The sequence below is a fragment of the Centruroides vittatus genome, unplaced genomic scaffold (genome assembly GCF_030686945.1).
Source record: "Centruroides vittatus isolate TY-2023 unplaced genomic scaffold, ASM3068694v2 contig_620, whole genome shotgun sequence".
NCBI classification, from domain to species: domain Eukaryota; kingdom Metazoa; phylum Arthropoda; class Arachnida; order Scorpiones; family Buthidae; genus Centruroides; species Centruroides vittatus.
This window is the reverse complement of record NW_027122381.1, coordinates 3152884-3177044: the sequence shown is the minus strand read 5'-3', so window position 1 is coordinate 3177044 and position 24161 is coordinate 3152884. Positions and strand designations below refer to the sequence as shown.

The 24161-nt window shown below is 35.0% G+C and overlaps 1 protein-coding gene across 4 annotated transcripts in view; it reads right to left on the bottom strand.

Annotated features, from left to right (window-relative positions):
* The window catches only part of Sap-r (Saposin-related), a 115541-nt gene that overhangs the window by 21732 nt on the left and 69648 nt on the right, over positions 1-24161 (bottom strand). For all 4 annotated transcript variants that reach the window (XM_067275448.1, XM_067275451.1, XM_067275450.1 and 1 more), the window contains 2 exons: positions 13503-13609; positions 3187-3349 (listed from right to left, as the gene is read on the bottom strand). In XM_067275448.1, the coding sequence (XP_067131549.1) occupies positions 3187-3349; positions 13503-13609 (270 nt within the window). The remainder of the gene's footprint in view (positions 1-3186; positions 3350-13502; positions 13610-24161) is intronic.

Sequence of the window (24161 nt, the reverse complement as noted above, 5' to 3'; positions counted from 1 at the left end):
CTTTCAACGTAACAATTGTGATGCAAACTCTTTTTACTGAAAAGCTTTGTAATTGAATTTTGTATCCAACTCCCAGTTCTGTCCAGTGGTACTGGGAAAGTACAAGTCTGTACCTGTTAATAAAAGAAAATTGCTTTACAAGATTCAAATGATACTGGAACATGATCAATAATTTCCCTAATAGCTAAACAATAATCACTGAACACCAAATCTCTGAGTCAAGCAACGTGTTGTTCATCACTCGACATGGATGGTCTATCAGAGCATGGTTCATCTTCAATGTGTTCTCTGTCTTCCTTGAATGTCTTGTATCACTTGAAAATTTCAGTTTTTAACAGAATATTGTTACCAAAGGCTTTTAGCAACATTTCAAACATTTTTTTAGCAGTAATTCCATTGCAAAAACAAAATTTAATGCACATTCTTTGCTCAATTACACCTGACATTTTGAAAAATTGCTGGCACAAAAATTCTTTACACACAAAACAAGCATTTATTTGCAAATGAAAACAAACCATGACATGTGGATTGATGCTAGATGTCAATTAAAGTCACGACAAACGACAAAGAAAATGACAACTATGCAGTCTTGCATGCACACAGTTTAAACGAACCATTCCAAATACTTTTTGATCACAGCAGTACAATGGCTTTGTAAAATACATAACATTTCATTACTAAATGTGATGACTACATAATCAAATTATTCAATGAAAATATTCTAAACTATCTTCTTATTGAATTACTGGAATGAATCACACACAATCAAGAACCATTAAAGTCCAGTAACACAAAATTTTTAATGAAAATGAACATTTTCGACAGTTCCCACGGTCTGCATCAGGTTTTTAATCAGCAAGATTTCAAAATAGAATGCATGGAAAGAACATATTTCAAAAATTTTTTTAAGTTTGGAACGACATCAGATGTATATAAAACAAATCTGAATGGTTGTCATTACAAAAAAATCGTAAAAAATATAACCATCCCATATACAATAATTTTTAAGAGGTAAATAATGACTCAGATAAATTAACATATGCTAGTGTTGCCCGGTTTTTCATAAAAATACCACCATGCACAGGATACAGTGTTGTTGTCTTTAAAGTTAATGCATTTGCCAGTCAGGCCGGCCTTGTAAATTTCAGAGACTTTCAGGTTCCAAATATGATTAACTTGAAAGGACCGCCTAATTAATGTGGCATCATGGAGGTCGGCACGCACATCGAAGTCAATGGCATATGTGGACAAAGTGATGGTATGCCTTTTGCTTGCGATGTCGTACTGACGCTCTTGCACCCTTTTTCGTAATGAGTGTTTAGTTGAACCAATGTAGATTATATCCCTTTGGAACCTATTGTCTCTGACCAGAACACTGTATACTCCTGGGACTCTACTTTCATTGGTCCTGTCCTTTCCATTGCATAATAACTTATATACAGTATTGGATCTCTGTATGCAAGTTTGGTGCATGTATGGTCAGCGATTTCTTTAAATAAAAAGGTGCTTAAATGCTGGTTGTATTCTACTATAGTGCATCCGGAGTTAGGGTTGTGATCCTGGCTTCTGTTTGAAGTCCACAGATGTTGCATGCAGCTAGTTGATTGGATTAGGGGTGGGATAAAATAAAATTTACAAGGCCGGCCTGACCGGCAAGTGCAGTAACTTTAAAGATGGCAATCACTGCATCCTGTACATGGTGTTATTTTTAGGAAAAACTGGGCAACACTAGCATATGTTAATTTATCTGAACCGTTATTTACCTCTTAAAAATTATTGTATATGGAATAGTTACATTTTTTATGATTTTTGTAATGTCTACCATTCAGATTTGTTTTATATACATTTGGTGTTGTTACAAATTTTTTAAAAGAAATTTTTGAAGTATGTTCTTTCCACGCATTCTATTTTAGAATTTTGCTGGTTAAAAACCTGATGCAGACCGTGGGTACGATCAAAAACGTTCATTTTCATTAAAAATTTTGTGTAACTGGACTTTAAATGTACTTGATTGTGTGAAAATATTCTAATTTTGCATATATTTTATTACAAAATAATTCTTTCAGATAATTCTAATGATCTCTTATGAATGAGTTTTTTACAGAATGAGTTGTTGGCCTGATGTTGTCCCATTGCTGATCCTGTTGTCATTTCTTACAATAGGAAGGGATACCACGGAGGTATTTAATCCCCATCCATAGAAAAAGTGATATTCGTAGGAAAAATTTTACTTTGTTAATAATAATAATAATAATAATAATAATAATAATAATAATTTGACAAAACTGCATCAAACAGCTGGTTAGCCTGGGGATGCCTCTTTGGGGAGACAGAAGGATTCATGATTGCCATACAGGATCAGGATACAGTATCAGGTAAATATTAAAAACTACTGAAAACACACACTCAAAGATACAACACTCACGAATGATATATGCAGAAAATGTGTTGTATAGTTTCTGGAATGATGTGACATCACTTCTGGTTGCAAGCTCTTGGCACAGACAGATTTACATAGACATAATTAAGTAGCAAATACAATACACCAAGAGCTTGCAAAGAAACACAAATTATTAGACATCACAAAACCATACTACAAATATATTCCACAGACAGTATTGGAAAACATGTACAAAATGTACTACGACAGAGCCATAATCACAGATAAGACAATTTACCACAACAGACCAGACATCACATTCATTGACAAACACAATACAATCATATACATTATAGACATATCCATTCCAAACACTCACAATGTACAAAACACATGCACTGAAAAAATTAGCAAGTACACAGAACTCGCCCAGGAAATAAGGCATCTGTGGAGGATGGATAGGGTGCTTATTGTACCTGATGTTCTCTCCTCTGCAGGTGTCATACCACACACACACACTACAAACAAGCCTGGGCACACTACAATCGAATATAAATACATACATCACACTACAGAAGGCCACTATATTGAATACATACCATATTGTTAGGAAATTCCTGAATACAGACACACACTCTGAAACACTAATTTAATTTTAGTTTTGTTTTGATTGCCATGCATTGACTCTGGTCTGGCATAGTACACAGCCGCAAAGTCAACCAAGTTTAACCCACTAAACACAACAATAATAATAATAATTGAAAATTTATTGAAATAATAATAATAAAACCAAAAAATGTACATACTGGAACATAGGCCAAGTGTGATGCATATGGCCGACGGCTTAACGTCTTGAATAATGAGAGAAACTATAGTGTCAGTATATTTATCCACAAAACTCTGACATTTTGACCACATAGAAGCTGGCAATATAGTACAGGCTTTGTCCAGAGCTGCTCTAATTTCTTGCTGCAAAAATTAAAACAATTATAATAGTACCAAAATAGAATTTATTTTTATCCCATTGAATTAATAATAATTTATTTTATCATGAAAAAAATTGTAATAATTTCTTAATTTAAAGATATGAAAATTATAATTCTAACAAATAAAAGCATTTAACAAGTTTCTTGCTCCAATACTAAATAATTAAATAATAACAATTATTTTCTGCCCTACTGTCCAAGAACAATGAGCCACACTGGTAACACCATCACCCAATCCTAGTAGCTCTTCCAATATACTACATATATCCAAATTACTATCTTACTAAAATAAACTAAACAAAATTAGAAATTGTATGTTTAAAGAATGTTCAATAAAATAAACTTTTCAAAATCACTTTTGGTGAATAGTTGGTCTCAACTGTAAGACATGAATTGCTGATTATGCTCATAGGCTATATAAGGTCTTGCTCTTTTCATCACTATAAAATGTATTTTAGTAACTAAATTATACATGCTTAAAATGATATTTCTGGCCTCAATATGTAATGTTTCATTTCGTTTACAGGGTAGCCAACTGTCTCAATATACTGTATTGTGTTATCAATTTGAAGATAAGCAATGTAAGATTTTTTAAAATCCTTTTTTATTGACAAAAAAAAGTTGCATTGACCAAATTTTTGAAACTGAAGAAAATATATCATTGGAAGAATTAATTATTAATATTGAACTAACTTATTGAATAGCTACAGTGATTCAACTTCTAAGAAAAATTCAATTTCATCTGCCATACAAGGAAGGTTCAGATTTCAAAATTTCCCATTTCATGACTTATTTGTTACAAAACATTTACCTTCCAAGTCTTTCAGAGCTGGGAATATATGAATGTCACTCAGCACAAGACCCTGACTATATAGCAAATGCTTCCCATCCAAGTTTCATGATTCTTTTATGCAGTCTTGGCAATATGAGGTGAGCATTATCATCAAGCAGAGCACACCAGCAGTGATAAGTCCTGAACTTTTGTGATGCATTTCTAATTAAAATCATTGCAAAGTTTCACAACAAGTAGCATTGATTATTTCTCTGGGTTCCACAAACTTAAAAGGAGAGAGAAAGCCATGATTTTTTCAGCAAATTTCTCAAGCTTAAACTTTTTCATCAAAGACAATGAATGCTTATATTTCATTGAGATGAGTTTGGATTCTGGAATGAAATAATGAGCCAAGTTTTCATCTCTGCTTAAGAGTAAAAACATCTCTTGCCTTCTAATAATGGAGCAAATGGTTCAGGTTGCATTCCATTTGATGTGAGCACAGGTTAGAAATGAGCCAACAATACCCAATGTGAGAAAACTTCACAATAATGCAAAGTGTAAGAACAGATAAAGTGAACACGCTGTCAGGTGACACTGGAATCGACCAATAGGGTTCAGAAGTGTTATGTCGTGTTGTACATGTGCTTCGAGTTTGATTGTGTTTTTTTTTAGTACCAAGTGGATTATAGCAGAGTGTAATACATTGCTGGAGTCAGAAGGACAAGCGCTCTCTGTTGGTACTAGTATCTCTTAACTTGGTGAACTTTTGGTCAGGTCATTGGAACCAGATTTTTCAGTCTTTGGCATCATCTCCAACGTGTTCGGTTCGTTATTTCTATTTTGTTCTTTGTCAGCGCTTATTTGTACGTAGTGTTATTATTATTATCTTGATGGTGCGTCGTTTATTAACTTTGAAACGCAATCCATTCTTCTTTTCTTTTCGCTGAACAAAGGGCTTTGTTTCCTACCACGTGGTAGGTGCAGCCATTCGGCGTGTTATAGCCGTTCGGCATTTGGGCTACAGTTGCTTTCCTATTTGTGACTTTCTGTTAATTTATAAGGTTGCACATTTACATTCCACTACCTTTTCACTGGTTGGCTTCACAGTCTTTACATTAGCCTGTGCATAGACTGTTTCACTTCTTGTGGTTCCTGCCTACTCTGTTGTTCAACATGTCTTGTAACCTAAGCTCTACTGAACTGGACCCTTGTAAGGATGCCGACAACATTCTGAATAAACTTAAAGGTTACATGGCTGACAGTAAGCAGTTGAAATTAAGCGTAAAGCACAAGGAATACATCACAAAGTGCTTTGAACGTGTCATTGATTTATTCAAGAATGTTATTAATGAGCACAACTTGGACCAAAGGCTCAAACAAACAAACCAAAAACCGGATCTTTTGGAAGTCAAAATTGAACAACTTGGCAAGAGCAATGGCAGACATGAATGCAAACATCTCGACGAAAAACTGAATCAGCTTAATAATAAATTAGACAAGCTACCTGACCACGGCTATGCTGAATGCATTGCCAACAAAATTGACACCATCTCCCCTAAGGAGCAATTGAAAAAATTACAAATAAACTAGATAAAATATTTGAGGATGGCCCCATTAGGAAGATACTTGATACACAAAAAAGCCTAAAAGTGAGAATAGAAAAACTTCAGCCCAGTGGGCTTCATGTCCTACAGTGCTGTTTTGCAATCTGGCAAGGTTGTAAATCCAGCATGCTCTTCCAGAACCACCATCAACAACGAAGTCCTCCTCCTCTACAGCAAGGAGGAAGATAAAAATAGTGACATTCTAAAGAAAACTGTTTATCAAAAAGTGAAACCATCTAACTTAAAGATTGGTATAGAGCGCATACGCAACATAAGTAACGGTGGCATCGCTATCGAACTAGGAAATAAAGAAGACGCCAACACCCTGGAAAGCTACATTCAGAGGTCCATACCTGATATTTCTGTCCATAGACCACATAAGAGAAAGCCCTACATTGCCATCTATTCAGTGCCCACTGAAATTAAACGTGAGGATATAGTACAGCTTGCATACATTCAGAATGACCTCCTTAATAAAAACTGGACCATAGACGAATTTCAGAAACAGGTCACAATTAAATTCAATATAGGAAACAGAAACAGTGCCTACATCAACTGGGCAATTGAGATCTCACCGCAAATCAGGAAGCACATGCTAACGCTGGGGAAAATTAACCTCGAATGGTCAAGGTGTCGGGTAGCGGACTTCTGCCCAGTGCTACAATGCTACCATTGCTGTAGATATGGGCAAACTACTAAACACTGTGACCAAACAGACGCTACATGCAGTCAATGTACAGGCAACCACACCTTCCGTGAATGCCCCAACTGTGAAAACACCCGTCTGCTGCAACTGCAAACAAGACAAGAACAAAAGTCATAATCACAATGCTCGTGATGGCACATGCACAATATATCAACAAATTAAGGCTACCATCATCAATAAAACCGATTATGGATAAACATCCTAATCACACAATAAGTTTTCTGCAGTACAATGTTGGTAGGGGCATTGCTGCCACCTCCATCCTTACCTCACTGATCCACAAGTACGACTTTGTCATGTGTCAAGAACCTTACTGTATCAAAAACAACCCAGCCTGTTTACCTTCCTATTGTAATATCCTCAGGGGCACCAAAGATTACCTCTGGGCTGTCTCGATTGCTCCAAATGACCGTCTTTCTTTACTACAACACAACCTCCTTAGAAGCAAATACATAGTCTGCACTGAAATCATCATCAACAATTCCAGGTATATTATTCTCAACTATTACTGTCCGAAAGACATTAATTTTGACAATATGCTTACTGACATGCAACATATCATTGATAATTTTACTGATGCATATTTTATTTTGGCCGGTGATTCCAATTCCCACTCACCCACCTGGGGAGGCGAAAAGATTGATGCACGCGGAGAAATGCTTGAGGAGTTCTTCGCCCGTAACGGTCTTCTGGTCATAAATAACCTTTCATCCTCACCCACCTTCCAGTCCAGCCAGGGTCACAGTTGGATTGACGTGACGGCTTGCTCCTCAGGTTGTTTTCCCTCTGCCTGTCAGTGGGAAATCCTCGAAGACTCCCTGGATGACCACTCCATCATCAGTTTTAAAATATGTACCAACGGGAACAGCCGTCGTTCTTATCCCTGCTCCAGGTACAATCTCCAAAGGGCTAATTGGAACGACATTCAAATTTACCTCTCCAACAATCTGATTAACTGAGATACAAACGACCCCAATGCTGCTCGTGATATCATTGAACATAACATCAGCACCATCAGCTCCACCTGTGAACGTCTAATCCCCCAATACATCAATAAGAGAAGAGCAGTGCCCTGGTGGAGTGAGGAGCTTAGCAACTTGAGGAGCACTAACAACTACCTCCGCAAGGCCTTTCAGAAATGTCACACCGAGCCCCAGCGATCCACCCACAAACATGAGTACCTGGCACACCAACGCAGGTACAAAGATGAAATCAAGAGAGCCAAACAAGCATCTTGGAAGAACTACTGCTCAAAAGCTTCTCGTAACCCTTGAGGATTTATCACCAAATACTGCACGGGCAAGCTGAAAAAACACCAGCTCCTTCACTCCAACACTACCAATGATGACTTTTTTCATGCAATTAATGAAAAGATGAGCTGCTTCTGTCTCGAGAACAGAAGGGATCAGAATACCAACTGGCAGTGGACTCTTCGCGAGGAACTGAACTCAGATCCACACTGACAATGCCCCTCTATTTGAGAAGCATGAAATCCATAACATCTTCCACAACCTCCACAACAAAAAATCTCCAGGCCACGACGGGATCACTCCCGAGCTGGCCAAAAACCTTTGGAACCTCATCCCCAATGAGTTAACTCAACTTTACAACAGTTGCCTTAGGCATGGTTTTTTTCCAGACACTCCGGAAACAGGCCAAGATTGTGCCAGTTCCCAAACCCGATCATCCAAATGAGTCTCAACCGATTTCCCTGCTGACGGTTCTTGGGAAGGTCCTAGAGAAACTTATTAACAACAGATTTATGTGGTACCTCAAGACTAACTTTCTCATTAATGATTTGCAATTCGGTTTCTGGTCGCAATGCTCTCCCGTTGATGCCATTAATAAAGCAGTCAACAGCATTCAAGGCCTTCTCGACTACAACAAATATGTTCTGGCAGTCTCTTTGGACATCACTAAGGCGTTTGACAGTGCCTGGTGGCCCGTGATGCAACACTGTCTTAAGACCACAAACTGTCCAGCCAACATCTACCATCTCCTGTGCGATTACCTACGTAATAGAACTGCTACACTTCAGTATGGTGAACACACCATTAGTCGCAATGTTGTGCGGGGTTGCCCACAAGGCTCCGTGTGTGGACCCATACTTTGGAATATTTCTTTTAACACTCTACTTACGCAAAACTTTGGTCAGGATGGTCTAGTTGCATATGCCGACGACGTCCTTGTTCTCATTGGGGGCCGTACCCGTGCCATTCTTGAAAAAAGAGGAAATGACATATTAAGCAAGATTTACAATTGGGGACAACAACATAAGTTGAACTTTAACGCCAGCAAGACGAAGTGTATCATCTTCAACAAGTCAAGACAACCACACCTGTACCGTAGGGTCCCCACCATAAAGATGGGTGGGCACAGCCTGAAAGTGGAAACTACCCTTAGATACCTAGGTGTCATCTTGGACCATAGGTTGTCTTGGAATGCTCACATCTCTTACCTTTCTGGGTGCATTGGCCTCATATTCAATGCTTTTGCTGGCATGGCCAGGAGGAGGTGGGGCTCTCAACCAAAGCTCTGAACACCATCTATGACCAGATCCTTGTTCCGATAGTCACATATGCCTGTGGCAGCTGGGGATGGGCTGCTCACAACGTGCACCTTAAGCGCAAGCTTATTGCGGCCCAGCGTCGTGCCCTCATCCAGCTAACCAAGGCTTACCGCACCGCACCAAATGCCAGCCTTCAGATTTTATCCAAAAAGCCTCCCATCGACTTGCTGATAAACTTTCACTCCAAAGTCTGGGATATTAAATGGGGACAAAATGTCGTGCACGGCAACATTACCATCAATGCAGACAATTTCGATCGCAACCTTCATCTCAGCCTTTCTCGAAACCCTTCCTTACGTCCTGTCATTAACTTCATCAGGCCCGCACACGCAGACATCGAGATTTTCACGGACGGCTCCAAAACTGATGACCATGTTGGCTGCAGCCATGTAGCCTACACGAACAACATTGAAATCCATACCGGGCAATACAGGTTGGGTGAGCACTGCACTGTGTTTCAAGCTGAACTCTATGCCATTCACATGTCCACTAGCTGGTCAGCCAATAACTATTCCAACAAGAACATTGCAATAATCACTGATAGTGCTTCCTCCATCACCCTTCTGCAGAACCACAATTATCATCCCATCGCTAACTCTATTCTCAACACTATCACTAACTCCACAAATAACTACCATATCTATTGGACCCGTGCTCACCAAGGTACTGAGGGCAACGAGAGGGCTGATACCCTGGCTAAGGCCGCCTCTGTAGACAGTGATCTTCCCATTTCTTATGATAGTTTTAATATTCGCACCCTAAAAAGCATTCTTTGGCAGAACTTGATTCACACATGGCAGCTTGAATGGGATGATGGTTGTCTCCACTCCATCACTCATAATTTTGTTCCCAACATCAAGAACTTTTACAGCTACAAGTGGTACAGACCAAATCATAATCTGACTCAATTTCTTACAAACCACGGCGGGTTCAACTCTTACCTGGCACGGTTTACTGGTGCGGCTAGCTCCCACTGTGCTCTTTGTGGTGTGGTCGATGGCAGCAGGCACTACATCCTGGACTGTCCTATGCTGGACCTGCAACGCCAACACCTTAAAACTGTCATCATACAGCATGGCCACAGCTGGCCACCCTGCCTTAGCCACCTCCTAGGTAATGAGGATATCCATCAAGTCTTCATAGACCTCATCAGTGCATACTTTAAAACCACTACTGTGCCAAACTATAGATAGCATCTGCACTGCTCCTTCTACCTTTGGCCATAGTGCCTAACCATTTGTTAAACTATTTGTATTTGTATTATTGTTATCATTACTTATATTTTGTGTTATTGTATCTTATTTTCTCTTAATGTTTTCATTTTGCTTTTTAATATTTTGTATTGCTATTATTATTCCCTGTATTCTGATTTATTGTATCTAATTTCTTATTTATGTATCATTTTGTATCTTTATTGTTGTATTATTATTTTCATACTTATTTTTATTTACTATATTTTGATTATTATATGTTATATTTCTTTTACTCTTATAGTAACACTCTGCATTTTAATATTTGTATCACTATTATTATATATTGCATTTTATTCACTTTCAGTGTATCATTTGAATTTTAATATTGGTATTATTACTGTTATTACTCATATTTTGATTTATTGATTGTATTTACTTGGTTGTGCCCAGTGGTACAAAGTATGCACTGTATATTATGTGTGTTAAATAAAATGATTGATTGATTGATTGTCAGGTGACACTAAAATCCTTTTAATAATGAAAATATCTTCAATGATACAGAAGGAAAGTACTTGCGTTATTAATAGGATTTTAACACCACCTGACAGTTCACTTTATCTGTTCTTATATTGCAGGGATGGTGAACCTTTTTGTGTTCGCATGCCATATTGTAAGCATACTAGCTTTAAAGATGTTTATGCGTGCCAAAGTTTCAGACTTTGAATAACAATATTTAAAGAAATTAAACAAATATGCTTTAATTAGAATAAATATAAAAAAAACTGATTAAAAAAAAAGGATGATCAGATGATAAACCGAAAGGATGATTGAAAAAGACAGAAATCGTATGATATATTACGTGCCAGATGATTTCTCCTTACGTGCCACTTTGGGCACGCGTGCCATAGGTTCGTCATTCCTGTTATATTGCAATACTTGTCAAGGAGTTTAACTTAGGCTATGTTCATATTACTGTTATTCCATGGCTTTTAGACTGGACTAGTATTTTTTAAATTAAATAGGCAGAGTAAAATGTTAGTTCTTTGACATCAACACAGAAATTTATTACTTTTGTTAAGGAAAATATCAAATGTCAATGGTGAATCATATCCATTCATATTGAGAAAAAAACAAGGCAATTTCCAATGCTTTGGTCCAGGAATTATGATTAAAAATTCCTTGGAGTCTTTTAAAATTATTTCTGCATGTCTCCAAATACTTTCAACCATCTATTAAACTTCATAGGGTCTTTCATTGATACAAAAGATTGAACGTGGAGAAACTGCTAAAGAATAGTGGGAAGTTCACATTGATTGGCCAATATAGTTAGAATGACAACAAATGTCAAATCTTGGCTAACTACAATGATGAATGACTAAGACAAAAGAAAAATGATAATGACTAGTGTGAAAATTTTACAAACAAAAAACAAATGATAAAAACATCAGTTTTGTCATTGTTGTCAGCAATCATCAGAACACAGTATTTCTGATGATTGTATCAGCACAGCCAAATGATACAAAAGATTGAACGTGGAGAAACTGCTAAAGAATAGTGGGAAGTTCACATTGATTGGCCAATATAGTTAGAATGACAACAAATGTCAAATCTTGGCTAACTACAATGATGAATGACTAAGACAAAAGAAAAATGATAATGACTAGTGTGAAAATTTTACAAACAAAAAACAAATGATAAAAACATCAGTTTTGTCATTGTTGTCAGCAATCATCAGAACACAGTATTTCTGATGATTGTATCAGCACAGCCAATTGAGATGTTCATGATACAGAAAATATTTTTCACTTTTATTCATCTATCCTCTGAGCACGAGCGGATTGTTCCATTTTCAATCTCAACTGTTTTATTCGTAATTTGAATCGCATTGGATTCAATTTGAATGTTCCATTTCACACGTTGGTGTATTTTTTACAACGATAGCCTGAGGAAGACCCAGATTGGGTCGAAAACGTTTGATGATCTATAAACATAGTTAACTGGAGTATTTAAGGTTTTGTTGGATGAATTATATGTTCCTCCAGTATTTGATTGGACATTTGTTTGGATCTATCCTCACAAATCAGAACATTGAATTATTCCACTATCTCAAGTATGGCAACAGTACTATCTTCCTTTGACACTATCCCATATCCTTCTTCAAACAAGTAACACCATTCCAAACCATTTTGCACTAACAACTTGCAAGAGGAATGGGACAATGGCTCTACTGGCTGCACTACTCACAACTTCATACCAAACATTGTCAAAACTTTCAGTTGGAAACACTTTGTCCCCAGCTTTGCCCTAAAGCAAGTGCTAACGGGGCATAGTAACTCATAGTAATGAGTAATTGTGCCATAGATAGCGAGACTGCATCTCTGCTGTTAATGCAATTTTCTTTGAGAGATTTTGCAAAGATTTCCAGTGTTTCTATTTATTAGCTTGCTGTTATCGAGTATTGGTATTATAATCTTAGCTTCTTCCCATTTAGCTGTTATACCTGGCTTTTGCATATCGGGCTAGGATGGTACTAAACTTATTCTGCAGAGATGCAGAATAAGAAATTTAGTACAGCAGAGATGCAGACTCGCTATCTACGGCTTGGCAATCACTCATCGACAATCCCCTAAAGGAAGTGGGCTAACCCATCCATTTCAAATGATAAGTGACATTGTAATCTTATGAATAAATAAATATTTTAATCCTATCAGCAATAGTCATTTTCTGTAATTTGTTATCCATTTACATAAAATTAAAACACAATTAATATAATATCTATATCTGTGCTTATTTAACAATTGTAATTTAAAAGAAATTTTTGTTAAAAGAAAAAATTTTTTCTAAAAACAATGATGTCACGGTAGAAAACAAATTTCAAATATGTGTTAACTGATGTTCCAATATTGTAGAACCTGAAGAAGGCCATTAAATATAGCCAAAAATGTTAGTTAGATTAAAGAAATTGCTAGAAAAAGAGTGGAAGGTTTTATAATACTTATTTGCAATTATAATCTCCCAATTAAAAGATAATACATTTTTATTTTTACAAAGATTTCTGTATTTTTTTATATGATCAGTTAATTTGGGATTTTCACGGGGTAAGGTCTGTTTTTAAATATTATTATTCTTTGTTGTACATTGAAGTTATTAATTAGCACATTGTTATTTTTGGTAAGGCACATTTTACTACAACAATATATTTATTTTGTCTTATTATTCTTAAAAATTTTGTGTTGAACTCAATATTAGCAAAGTTGCTAATTTGTTTAAGTAATTGTTAAATACTCACCTCTGTTGTTTTATCTTTCAATCTATCTTCTAAGTAAGTCATTACATTTTCACAAATTTCACACCGAAAATCATTTTTAGATTCTGTAGGTGGCAAAATTTTTGTGGCTGAAATTAGCAATTAATAAAATTATTTTCAAAATGTATGTAAAATATATAAAAATGAACATTTTTTTAAATAACAAAATGCTAAACTAAAAGCCAATGATGCATTGTAAGTAGTATATATCTGACATCACATACACACACAAACACATGCATGTGAATCATGATATACAGGATAACTCATTTTAATTATTCCAACTGAAAAATAAATAACTAATACTGATCCTGCAAAAAATTCATTAAACCAAATATATTAGATTCCAAGGGGGCTATAAGATGGAACTATGTTTCATCATACATTGCTCTAGGATAAAAATGGCTTTAGATAAAAAGTTTGTAAAATCATGATATGCAATAAAAAACAAAGTAGTCATTTAAGAAAATAAAGTTGTTCCCATTTTATTGATTGTAGCACCATCTTGAAATACGTTTTTGGTTTAATCAATTTTTTATAGGATGTGTAGTTTTTGAGTTATTCTAATATACTGATTAAAATGAATCATGCTGTATAGCAAAATAATATCTTAAGTTTTTTGGGAATTTTTGCCATTAGCACAATGGCGGCATTCGGCAGACTCAACAGTCGATTGAAATGTTGGAATTACGATGCAATGCCCGAACAGGATACAGCTAGGCTATTCGTGATGATGGCAAGATAGATGGAGGAAAGTAAGTTCAATGATTGCTCAAAGAGAGAAGTGAATGACACAGTGCAATATGTACAAGCAAGATTTCTATAAGGAACATCTTAATAATCTTAAACACTGATGTGTGGCCAAGATGTCTACAATGAATTTTTATAATTTTATTCATTTTGTACTCTTGTTAATTGGTTCTTCACATACTTTAGTTATTTATTGTTAATTACATTTTACATTTACTTTTACTTTTGTTTCATTTTTTAAGAATTATCAGCTTTTAGTCTCTAGAAATGACAAATCCATGATCCTGATTGTGTTAGATAGCAGTAGTTAAGAAGGGCTGGAAGAACAAATAAGACAGTCAGGGTGTAAATTGATGCAATAAGATCCTACCATGTTAAGAAGATTAGGAGAATTACATACAAAAAGGTTTACCTAGTTGGTTGCAAGTCAGCATCTCACAGAAAGCCATTGCTCCATGATTATTTGAAATTTGTAAAATACCTAGGACAGGATGGCCAATTACATTTGTCTCTGAAAGATGAGCATTGCCAATAAATTTTGAGAGCTCAGTAAATAAGTAACTGGAAGAGGATGTACTGTACAATGCAATATTTCGGGTAGTTGCGAGTAGGTTGGGCAGGTTGCAAGTTGTCGATAATTTGAAATTAGATACAGCAGAGATAGGAGATTAACGACTTTAGATTACAGAAACTTATCCACCTGTGATACAGGAAGAGGCCATAAAAGTGACATTAAATTTGCTAAGATTTAAATAGGGAATGGACATTAAGGAAGAAGAGGCAATTATGAGTAAGATTTTAGATATCGTAATCAAGCCATTTTATTTCATAATTTAAGGAAATTTTGATTCTTACAAAAGAGTTTAATGATATTTACATAAATAGGTATGTTGAATAAGAGATAGAATAGAAGAGTTTGTGAATTAAAAAAATGGAAACAAAGAACCAATATTGGAAGTTAAAAAAAAAAGGTGGAATGAAAGATTACTTGGATGCAAGCACCAGGGTGTACAAGAAGTAGCAAAAGTGTCATTGATAAACTGAAAATAGAAAGAACTGGTTAGGTATAAGATGAAAGCATTAGAGTTTGTTAAGAAGAGCATATGTGTATTGCAGTAAAGTTGTAAAGTTACATGAAGAAATAAGTAGATTAAAACTGTTTCAGGAGGCCAACAATTCCAAATTGGTTGATAGAGAAAGTTAGGAAGAAGGTTGAACAAATAGTAAAAATTGGAGCTGTGGAGTCCGTTTTGGAAAAAATGCGTCTACTCCGACATTTCTCTCCTTTTTTTCTTCATAGAAAAATTAGAACATAAAAATAGTAGCGAAAAATTCCATCTCCCAATGTGATTTTATAGTAAAAACACTAAATAATATGAAATAATTTAAAATAAATGCTTCTCTGCACTCAAAGCTAGAACTACTTAAAATAAGTAAGACAAAAACCTTTTACACTTTGTTTCTAGCAGTTTAATCACTAAGTACAAACGTTTTTGGCTGTTTTCAATGGCCTTCTTCGGGTACAATAAGGTCGGTTGGAACGTCGGTTAGCAGATATTTAAATGACATCACTGTTTATAAAGGTTTCCTCGTACTAGTGATGTCATTGCTAAGAAAGTTTAAAATATCCTAAGCAAATATTTTAATTTATTGCTAAGTATAAAATATCTTAAGCGGATATTTTATAAGTAAATGGGTCGTTCGAGGTTGAGGGATAAAAAAAAAAAATCGAAGATTAGGCTTATGGTATATGTTAGTGGCTATACAACCCTGATTCAGGTATATATGGAGGTCAAGGAAATGGCCCATCTTGTTGGTCTAACTTTAACTTAAGCCCAAATAGGTTGTTATTGACAGTCTGCAGAACTCTATCAATATCTAGCTTGGATCTCCAAATAATAAGAATATCATTGACATAACATGTTTAAAGTATGATTTCTGTGTTGAAGGATTCTAGGACTTGGCTATCTAATTTTCTAATAAACCAACAAACGCCTGAATAATCGAACTATTATATGGCTGTAATTAAATAATAAATACAAATAAATTTGGTATAGATGTAAGCGTTTAGGCGCCACCTCTATATAGAACTTTCTGGAAGAAAATAACTGACCCAGGGAGGGGCTTGAACCTGCAGCCTCTGCTTGCCGTGGGGTGCCCTACTAATTGTGCCACACAGACGAGTTCACGAGTGTTCGAAATGGTGTAGCTACACCATTTCGAACACTTGTGAACTCGTTGCTAAATTACAAAATATTGCTTTAACAGATCAAGAATTTATTACAGTTCTAGATTTTGAAGTTATGTATCCTTTCATTAAATTGGAACCGTACTTCTGTGCCCTTAGAGTTTTTTTCTTCCAAGCCGTTCCACCGAGGCCTAAACACCACAAGCAGATTTTAGAACTAGCCCACTTTATGTGCTACACCTCCTTTTTCACCTTCAACCAGCAAATATATCTTCAAAAAAGAGAGATTCCAATGGGTAGCCCCCTATCTGGAGACCTCTGTAAATTAGTTGTAGAAAACCCACAGTTACAGTGGTACATTTATAGATAGGCTAGCTCAAAAAATACATAGTTACTTAAAACACAAAGCGATTTATTCCAGACCTCTTAAACAGCAATGTAAACGAATTGTAGTTGATTTTGACCCTAGAATAAGCCAAGCATTTAAAATCATAACCTAGAACGTCAAAGCTGATCTTACATACAAATGCAACCGTACAATATATAAACTTCTGGCTAATACCATGCAGCAAAGCCAGCAAAGGCATAATAAATGCAGCAAAGCCAGAAGACCGGGGATTCACTCAGTTCTGCTTGAGGACAATAGATTTAAAGCCAAACAAAAAATTAACATACATAGGCTCAACCAACAGATCACTTACAAAAAGGATAGCTGAGCATAAATACGACACAACAAAAAGTTTAATTCCACCCTAGCCCAGTTTGCAAGTGAACCGAATATAATGGCCAAATGGGAAGAGGCTAAGAAACAATAGAAATCTTTATGAAATCCCTCAAAGAGAACTGTATTAACAGCAGAGACGCAGACTCGCTCTTCACTGCATGGCAATCACTCCTCGATAACTTCTTAAATTAAATAGGCCAATCCACCCTCGCCTAGCTCGTTGCAATCTTTCAAGCATTTTTTAAATCTATCTCGTTTTTTATTTTCCACTTTTAACAATTACCTTATCATCAATAGTCATTCACACATCTCGGTTAAACTCAAAAGACAATTAACAATGTCGATATCATTTAAACTTTCTTAGCAACGACGTCACTAGTACGAAGAAACCTTTATAAACAGTGACGTCATTTAAATATCTGCTAACAGACATTCCAACCAACCTTATTGTACCCGAAGAAGTCCATTCAAAACAGCCGAAAACATTTGTACTTAGTGATTAAACTGCCAGAAACAAAGTGTGAAGGTTTTTGTCTTACTTATTAAAATAAATGCTTTTATTTAATAAATATAGTGTTAGAGATGCTTTACTTTCATTTTATTGCATTAAAACCAAGCTGTAATGAGACACCTGCGATCACCAGTGTTTACAACTATTTGACTTAGAGCGCAGCAGTTTGGTTGACTTTTGCAAGACATCCTCATGTAGACTTTGAAGAAAATCGGGATTCTAGCAGAGTGTGAAGTAATTCCAGAATTACAACACATGCTTTTCAGTCTTTACTACTCTCTTGGGAGAGACCAACTTCTTTGTTCGATAGACAATTTTCTAACTAGTTTACAACTATGAAACTTACAGAGGTGATAGACAACAGTCTACAGAAAGTGAGTAAATTTTACTCAATAAACTTACTAGCATAGGAAGCAAAATAATTGCATTTTAATCGAAACGTATCGTGCTTGCCCGAGTTAACTCAGGATTGGTACTTCACGAAGGTGACCAGACGTCCCACTTTTGGCGGGACAGTCCCGATTTTTAACAATTTGTCCCGTGTCCCGTGGCGTTTTAAAAAAGTCTCGACTTTTCGGAAGGATTAAATTTTTGTCAATTATGTGTCATAATCTTGCATCTTATATTTAAGATTCGGTAAGATCATTTTGTTTTGTGGCGTACGCCATATTAGATATATATTTTGTTTTAATTTTTGCATATTTTCCTTTCTTTTGTCTATTGTTTGTCCCTTGTAGAAATTTCCTTTCCAACCCTTCCTACTTGGGTGGCAGCGACTAATCCCTTTAGAACAAAAAAGAGGAATGTGACTGAGGGCCGTGTCTGTGAACAACGAGCATTCTTTGCTGGGACATTACAATGATATTGAACATTATCATTGGGTCATGTTAAAACAAGAACTTAATTGGAAAGATGTGCAAAAATCATTCGATCACATTAGTCAACATTTTCCAGATAGCAATATTTCCAAAAATTATCTTTTTAATGAAGTATCAGTATTAAAAAAATATATTGATAAGGAAAAGGTTAAATCTTGGGCATCAGCAAAAATCTCAACAGAACAAATGGTAAAGTGTGGACATCCGACAAATCACAATTAAATGTTGAGACTACAAAAGCAATATTATGTGTAAAATATAATGTAACAAATTCTTGTGAAAAATTTATGACATTTTAAACAACGACAGCAATTTATTAAAAAAACATTCACTCAAATGAGAAATATGTAAAAGAATAAAGAGTTTTTAAAAATTTATAATAGTATATATATTTACTATATTTCTAAATTTTACATATGTTGAAATTTAAAACATACAATACAATTTATGTGTTTTTTTTATGATAAAATTTTGTTGCTTTAGAACAATTTTTTTAAATAAGACAACCACTTCCCCTCCCCGTGAATTTTGTCCCGCTTTACCAATGTTAAAATCTGGTCACCTTATACTTCATTCTTTTTGCCCAACCCAAATTAACTCGGGAAAAGTATTTACGGGATTTTTTACTTTCATTCTCAAATTCAGATTATTTTATTTGTTGTGCCTTATGAGTATGAATTATATTTATCTGCATACTACGTTTAAAAGTTATACCTAATTTTATAAACTTAAATATGTTTAAATACCTAATTATCCTTTCACAATTTCACAATGGCAAAGAAAGTGTTTTTAAATTCAAACTCTGCAGTTTTTGAATATTATACTCTTACAACAGTTGGAAAATATTATCAGTGTAAATGCATTGTAAAAAATGATGATGGTAAACATTTACACATATATGTAAAGCAAAAATTAGTGCTTTTGATAGTTATGAAAACAAAAAACAAGCACCTACAAGAGCAGATAATCTAAAAAGACATTTACAACATCTACATCCTAAAATTCTACAAGAAGTAAATAAAAAAGACTACAGCAGAAACACTTCATCTATTTTAAAATTAGAAAATGTCCAAAAATTTAGAACAGGACATACACAATTACGCAAATTCTTTACTTTGTCATTGTTACTGTAATTTTATCCAAATGCAAAATTTAAAAATCTCATAATTCAAATTGTAGTGCAAGATAGTGTGCCTTTAATCTTATTTTTCACGAATGGCCTTTTTAGGCTTACATGGCAAAAAAACTTGGACTTTCACTAGATAGAGAAAACATCAGTAGACTTATAATTGAAGAGGCTGTTTTCAAAAAAGATGAACTTTGAAAAAGACTGAAGAATCACTTGGTATTTATTAAAATGGATGCATGCACTCGCCATTCAGTGAATTATTTTGCAATTAATGTTTGATTTATTGATGAGAATAATACAATTGTTACAAGTAAAAGACACTATGGCTCATCGTACAGAAGAGTATCTGCAGAAGTTGGTTCAAGAGGTATTAGAAGATTTTAAAATTAAAAAGGAGCAAACTGTGTATTGTAACAGATAATGCTTCAAATATGTTAAAAATAACAGAAAATGAATCAAGATAATGAAAATGCATTAGAAGACATTGATGAAATATTTGCCATTGACACACAAAGAGAGCCAATAATAGAAAAAGAGGAATGTTTAGATGATATTGTGGAGAAAGTGTCTGATATGTTTCAAATCCAACATTATGCGATGTGCTGTTCACACGTTGCAATTGGCAGTAAGAGATGGATTAAAAGACTCTCGGGTAGCTAAAATCATTACAAAATTAAGACAGGTAGCTACTGTAGCTAGAACCCCTAAAATAGATGCTATTCTGAAAAGGTGTGCTAGAAAAGGAATTATTTTAAATCAATCTACTTGCTGGGGAAGCACTGACTTAACAGTTAAGCAGTTGCTTGAAAACTTTGATAATCCAAATTTTCATTAACTGAAAACCAATGGAAACAAACAGAAAAATTAGAGAGTATCTTGCCATACCCTTATACTGTTACTCTAAAGTTACAAGCTGAAGATTTGACACTTAGAATTTTTTTCTTACAGTGGAAAAGTTTGATGCATCATCTCAACAAAACTGGGGGAATTGTTGCTGATGTGATTTTATCTTCAATGAGAGAAACAGAGATTCAGTTGTTAGAACAATAAAATCTTATTAGCCACTATTTACGTCGATCCAACGAATCGATTTTTACTAAATAACGATCAAATTGCCTCGGGAAAAGAAAAGCTTTGTGAAATAGCTATTCGCTTGAAAAGGTTGCAGTTACCTTACATTTACAAATCAAAAGACGAAAATAAAAATAAAAAACGTAATAACAACTCCGAATCATCTTCTCGAAAAAACAGCTTAATTTCGAAGCATATTTGGATAATTTACAACATTGCAAAATAAAGCGAAGAGGTTTAACAAATCAAGAAACTGAAAAAAATAAAATTTGAACATAACTTTTTAAATGGTCTAATTGAAATAGAAAAGTATGACCATTTATCAAAATTGAACATGGAAGAAGCCACTTCCATTTATCCAGAAATTATTTGCAATGCAGCTAGATCTGTCACAGCAATGCCCCCAACACAGGTCAGTGTAGAAAGATTATTTTCAGCTTTGAAAATAATTAAAGCCAATTTAATTGAAGCTATTATGTTTCTTAGAACCATTTTATAAGATTCAAAATTATAAATGTAAGTGAAAATATAAAATAGATTTTCTTATTAATTTTTTAAAACTGAATAAGAAAATTTAAAATAAAATACAAAAACAAGTTTTTGTATTTTGTTATAATTCATTTATTTTAAATACAAAATGCAACAATTTAATTTATTAAATATGTAGTTTTCTTTGTAGTATTTGTGTTTAGTAGTTAAATTATTTTGACCCAACTGAATTTGAATATCTTTGAATCATTCCTTTATTATCCCTGCTCTAAATAAGTACTCTATTTTTCTGAATGAGCCAGAGTAATTGATCAGAGCATCTATGTTTCTTTTCTGAACAAGGGGCTGAACTAGCTAGATCGCACACTTTTTAGATGGACTAACTTTTCTGGAAGGGCAAAATTGAAGTGCAAATGCTGTAGAATAAACGTATGAAAATGTAGAATTTTATTGTACCCCTTTCTCCTCTTATTAAATATTTGTTAAAAATTAATTTTTTATACTAAGAAATGTTAATGTAAGTTAAATATTAAAAATACTAACTATAAAAGTATTTGGGTAAATGCCCCGGGCTTCTTTGAGTTCAGAGTAGGGTAACCCTCCTACGAGTGCCTCTGCACCCCCCATAAAATGACTTGGTATTTAATTTTGCCGGAGTTGGAGTCAGAGTAGACCTACTAAAATTATCGGGAGTTGGAGTCGAGTTTTTTTTACCGACTCTGTAGCCCCGGTAAGAATAAATGAAAATTACAATGATGAAGCTGGAGGAAGAGAAAAAGCAAAGTAGAGAACAGAACGTATTAATTGATATCACGAGAGCTTACAAGATGTTGTGCAGGCAGGTAATGAGGTATGAAGGGAAGCTAGTTTTTGTAAAACACAACACAATGACATGTTGAGAAATAAAAAGATTTAACAGAGTACGACAATCTGGGGTATGATAAAAATGAAATAAAAGGAGTGGTATATAGCAGGGGTGGCCAACAAGTCGATCGCGATCGACCGGTCAATCGCAAGCCAATTTTGATCGATCGCTAGCAATGTCTTGACTTAATGTATTATCCTTGTAACCGAACGCAACTGTATGCATGCAGTTATGACTCGACTCACAAGCAGTGAGTGCACTTCGTATTGAAACAGTGTATAAACATAGTATGTATTTCACACTTCCACTTCCCCCTCCCCACTTAGACTATGCCTATGACAACAAGTCAATCACGACACATTTTTACGATAAAAAGTAGATCTTATGTGCACAAAAGTTGCATAAGATATATACCTATAGATCCTATATACTCCTGGTATATAGGATCTACGAGAAAAAGTTTAAAAAAGAGGATAGATGGGCATAAGAGATCTGATTAAAAAGTAATTCAAACAAGCCTGACATGAGAGGCACTAGATGAAAGAGTGAGAATATTATGGGAAGAAATGAGGATATTATAAAAGAAAGATGCATATACAAAAATAACAGTTGAGCAGATTACACCCCAATCCTAAAAGGTAACAATGTAATAAAAATTGATGTAGATGCACTATTGGAAGTTTGGAATTGGTGATTGATAATTAACATGATAATTGTAATAGTAATATCATTTATTATTGTAATAATGTCTTAAGACAATGACAAGTGAGTTAAGAACTAAGTAGGGGTTGGTGACAAAATAAAGTGGAGAAGGTAAAGTGGTAAAAGGAGTGTGGGTTGGATAACAATACATAGTAGATTTAGTATGATAGAAGTGCTCTTTGCAATTATTTCTAGGATTCAAAGTTGATTAAAAAAAATGAAAATAGAACAAATGTTTTAAGTTAAAAGATTTGAATTTTTGTAACAATCTTAGAATGTGAATAGAATATTGGCCTTAACTCATTTAAAAACAATATTTGAAAATTATTACCTCATGTTTCTGGTAGTAAGATGTGAACTCTGAGGGATTTGCCATTCCCTAGAATTGTAGACCCCTTTGTACAAGCAAGAAAGTTAAATAGAAGCACACCTGTACATGCAACTCTTTAGCACCCCCAAAATCAGCCTTCTTCCAGGTGCTACATGCTCTGCTAAGCCTATCGCAAGTTTAACACACAGCCTGGTGGTCAGACATTCTAATGATATTTATTAATAAAAATAAAGTCTGACATGCAACAATTTGTGAGATAGTCACCTCTAATGTGGAACCCAATGGCGGCAGTTCTGGTTGCCATCTTGCTTATTAATGTCAGGTTTGCAAACGAGTTATGTTTTAGGCATGGCAACCAGTGCTTTTAACATAAATAATAAATGCATTAAGTTCTACTGATCAAAAACAGTTTTTACCTTGAGCAAGTGCTACTGTCTATTCTCCATGCTCTGCATTGATCAAGGCTTGTTGTCATTTGCCTTGACTGACACTTCACATATATTAAAACTATCTCCTTTCAAATGTAGTCATGTGATTTGGTGTGAACAACATCAAGCACCTCAGTGCCTGCACGGAAGAGAGCCCCCACACTCTGTAAAACTATATAGCATCAAGTACTCCACAAACAGTCAAGTGGGCTACTCAAAGCTAACATAAACACACGGGCTAAACAATTTAACATGATAATCTTAGCAGAGCACACGGCATGACTCCCAATCACGCATGTCCCAAAAGTAGATTGATTTCGGGAGGCTATATTTCACAAAGGATCAAGTAGAAGTATGGTTCTTTTGACTATGAGTATGATCTACACCTCTGATAAGGTCCCAACATTCATTCATTCATTCAGGAGGTGTAATTGTACCTCTCTGGATCCATATTATTATCTTTATAAAATGCTTACTTTCAAGTAGCCAACTGCTTAAATTTTTCATCAAGGAACATTTTTGTCCCGTTTTAGGATAGCTTCAGCTTCTTAACATACAAGTCACTGTTCCAACTG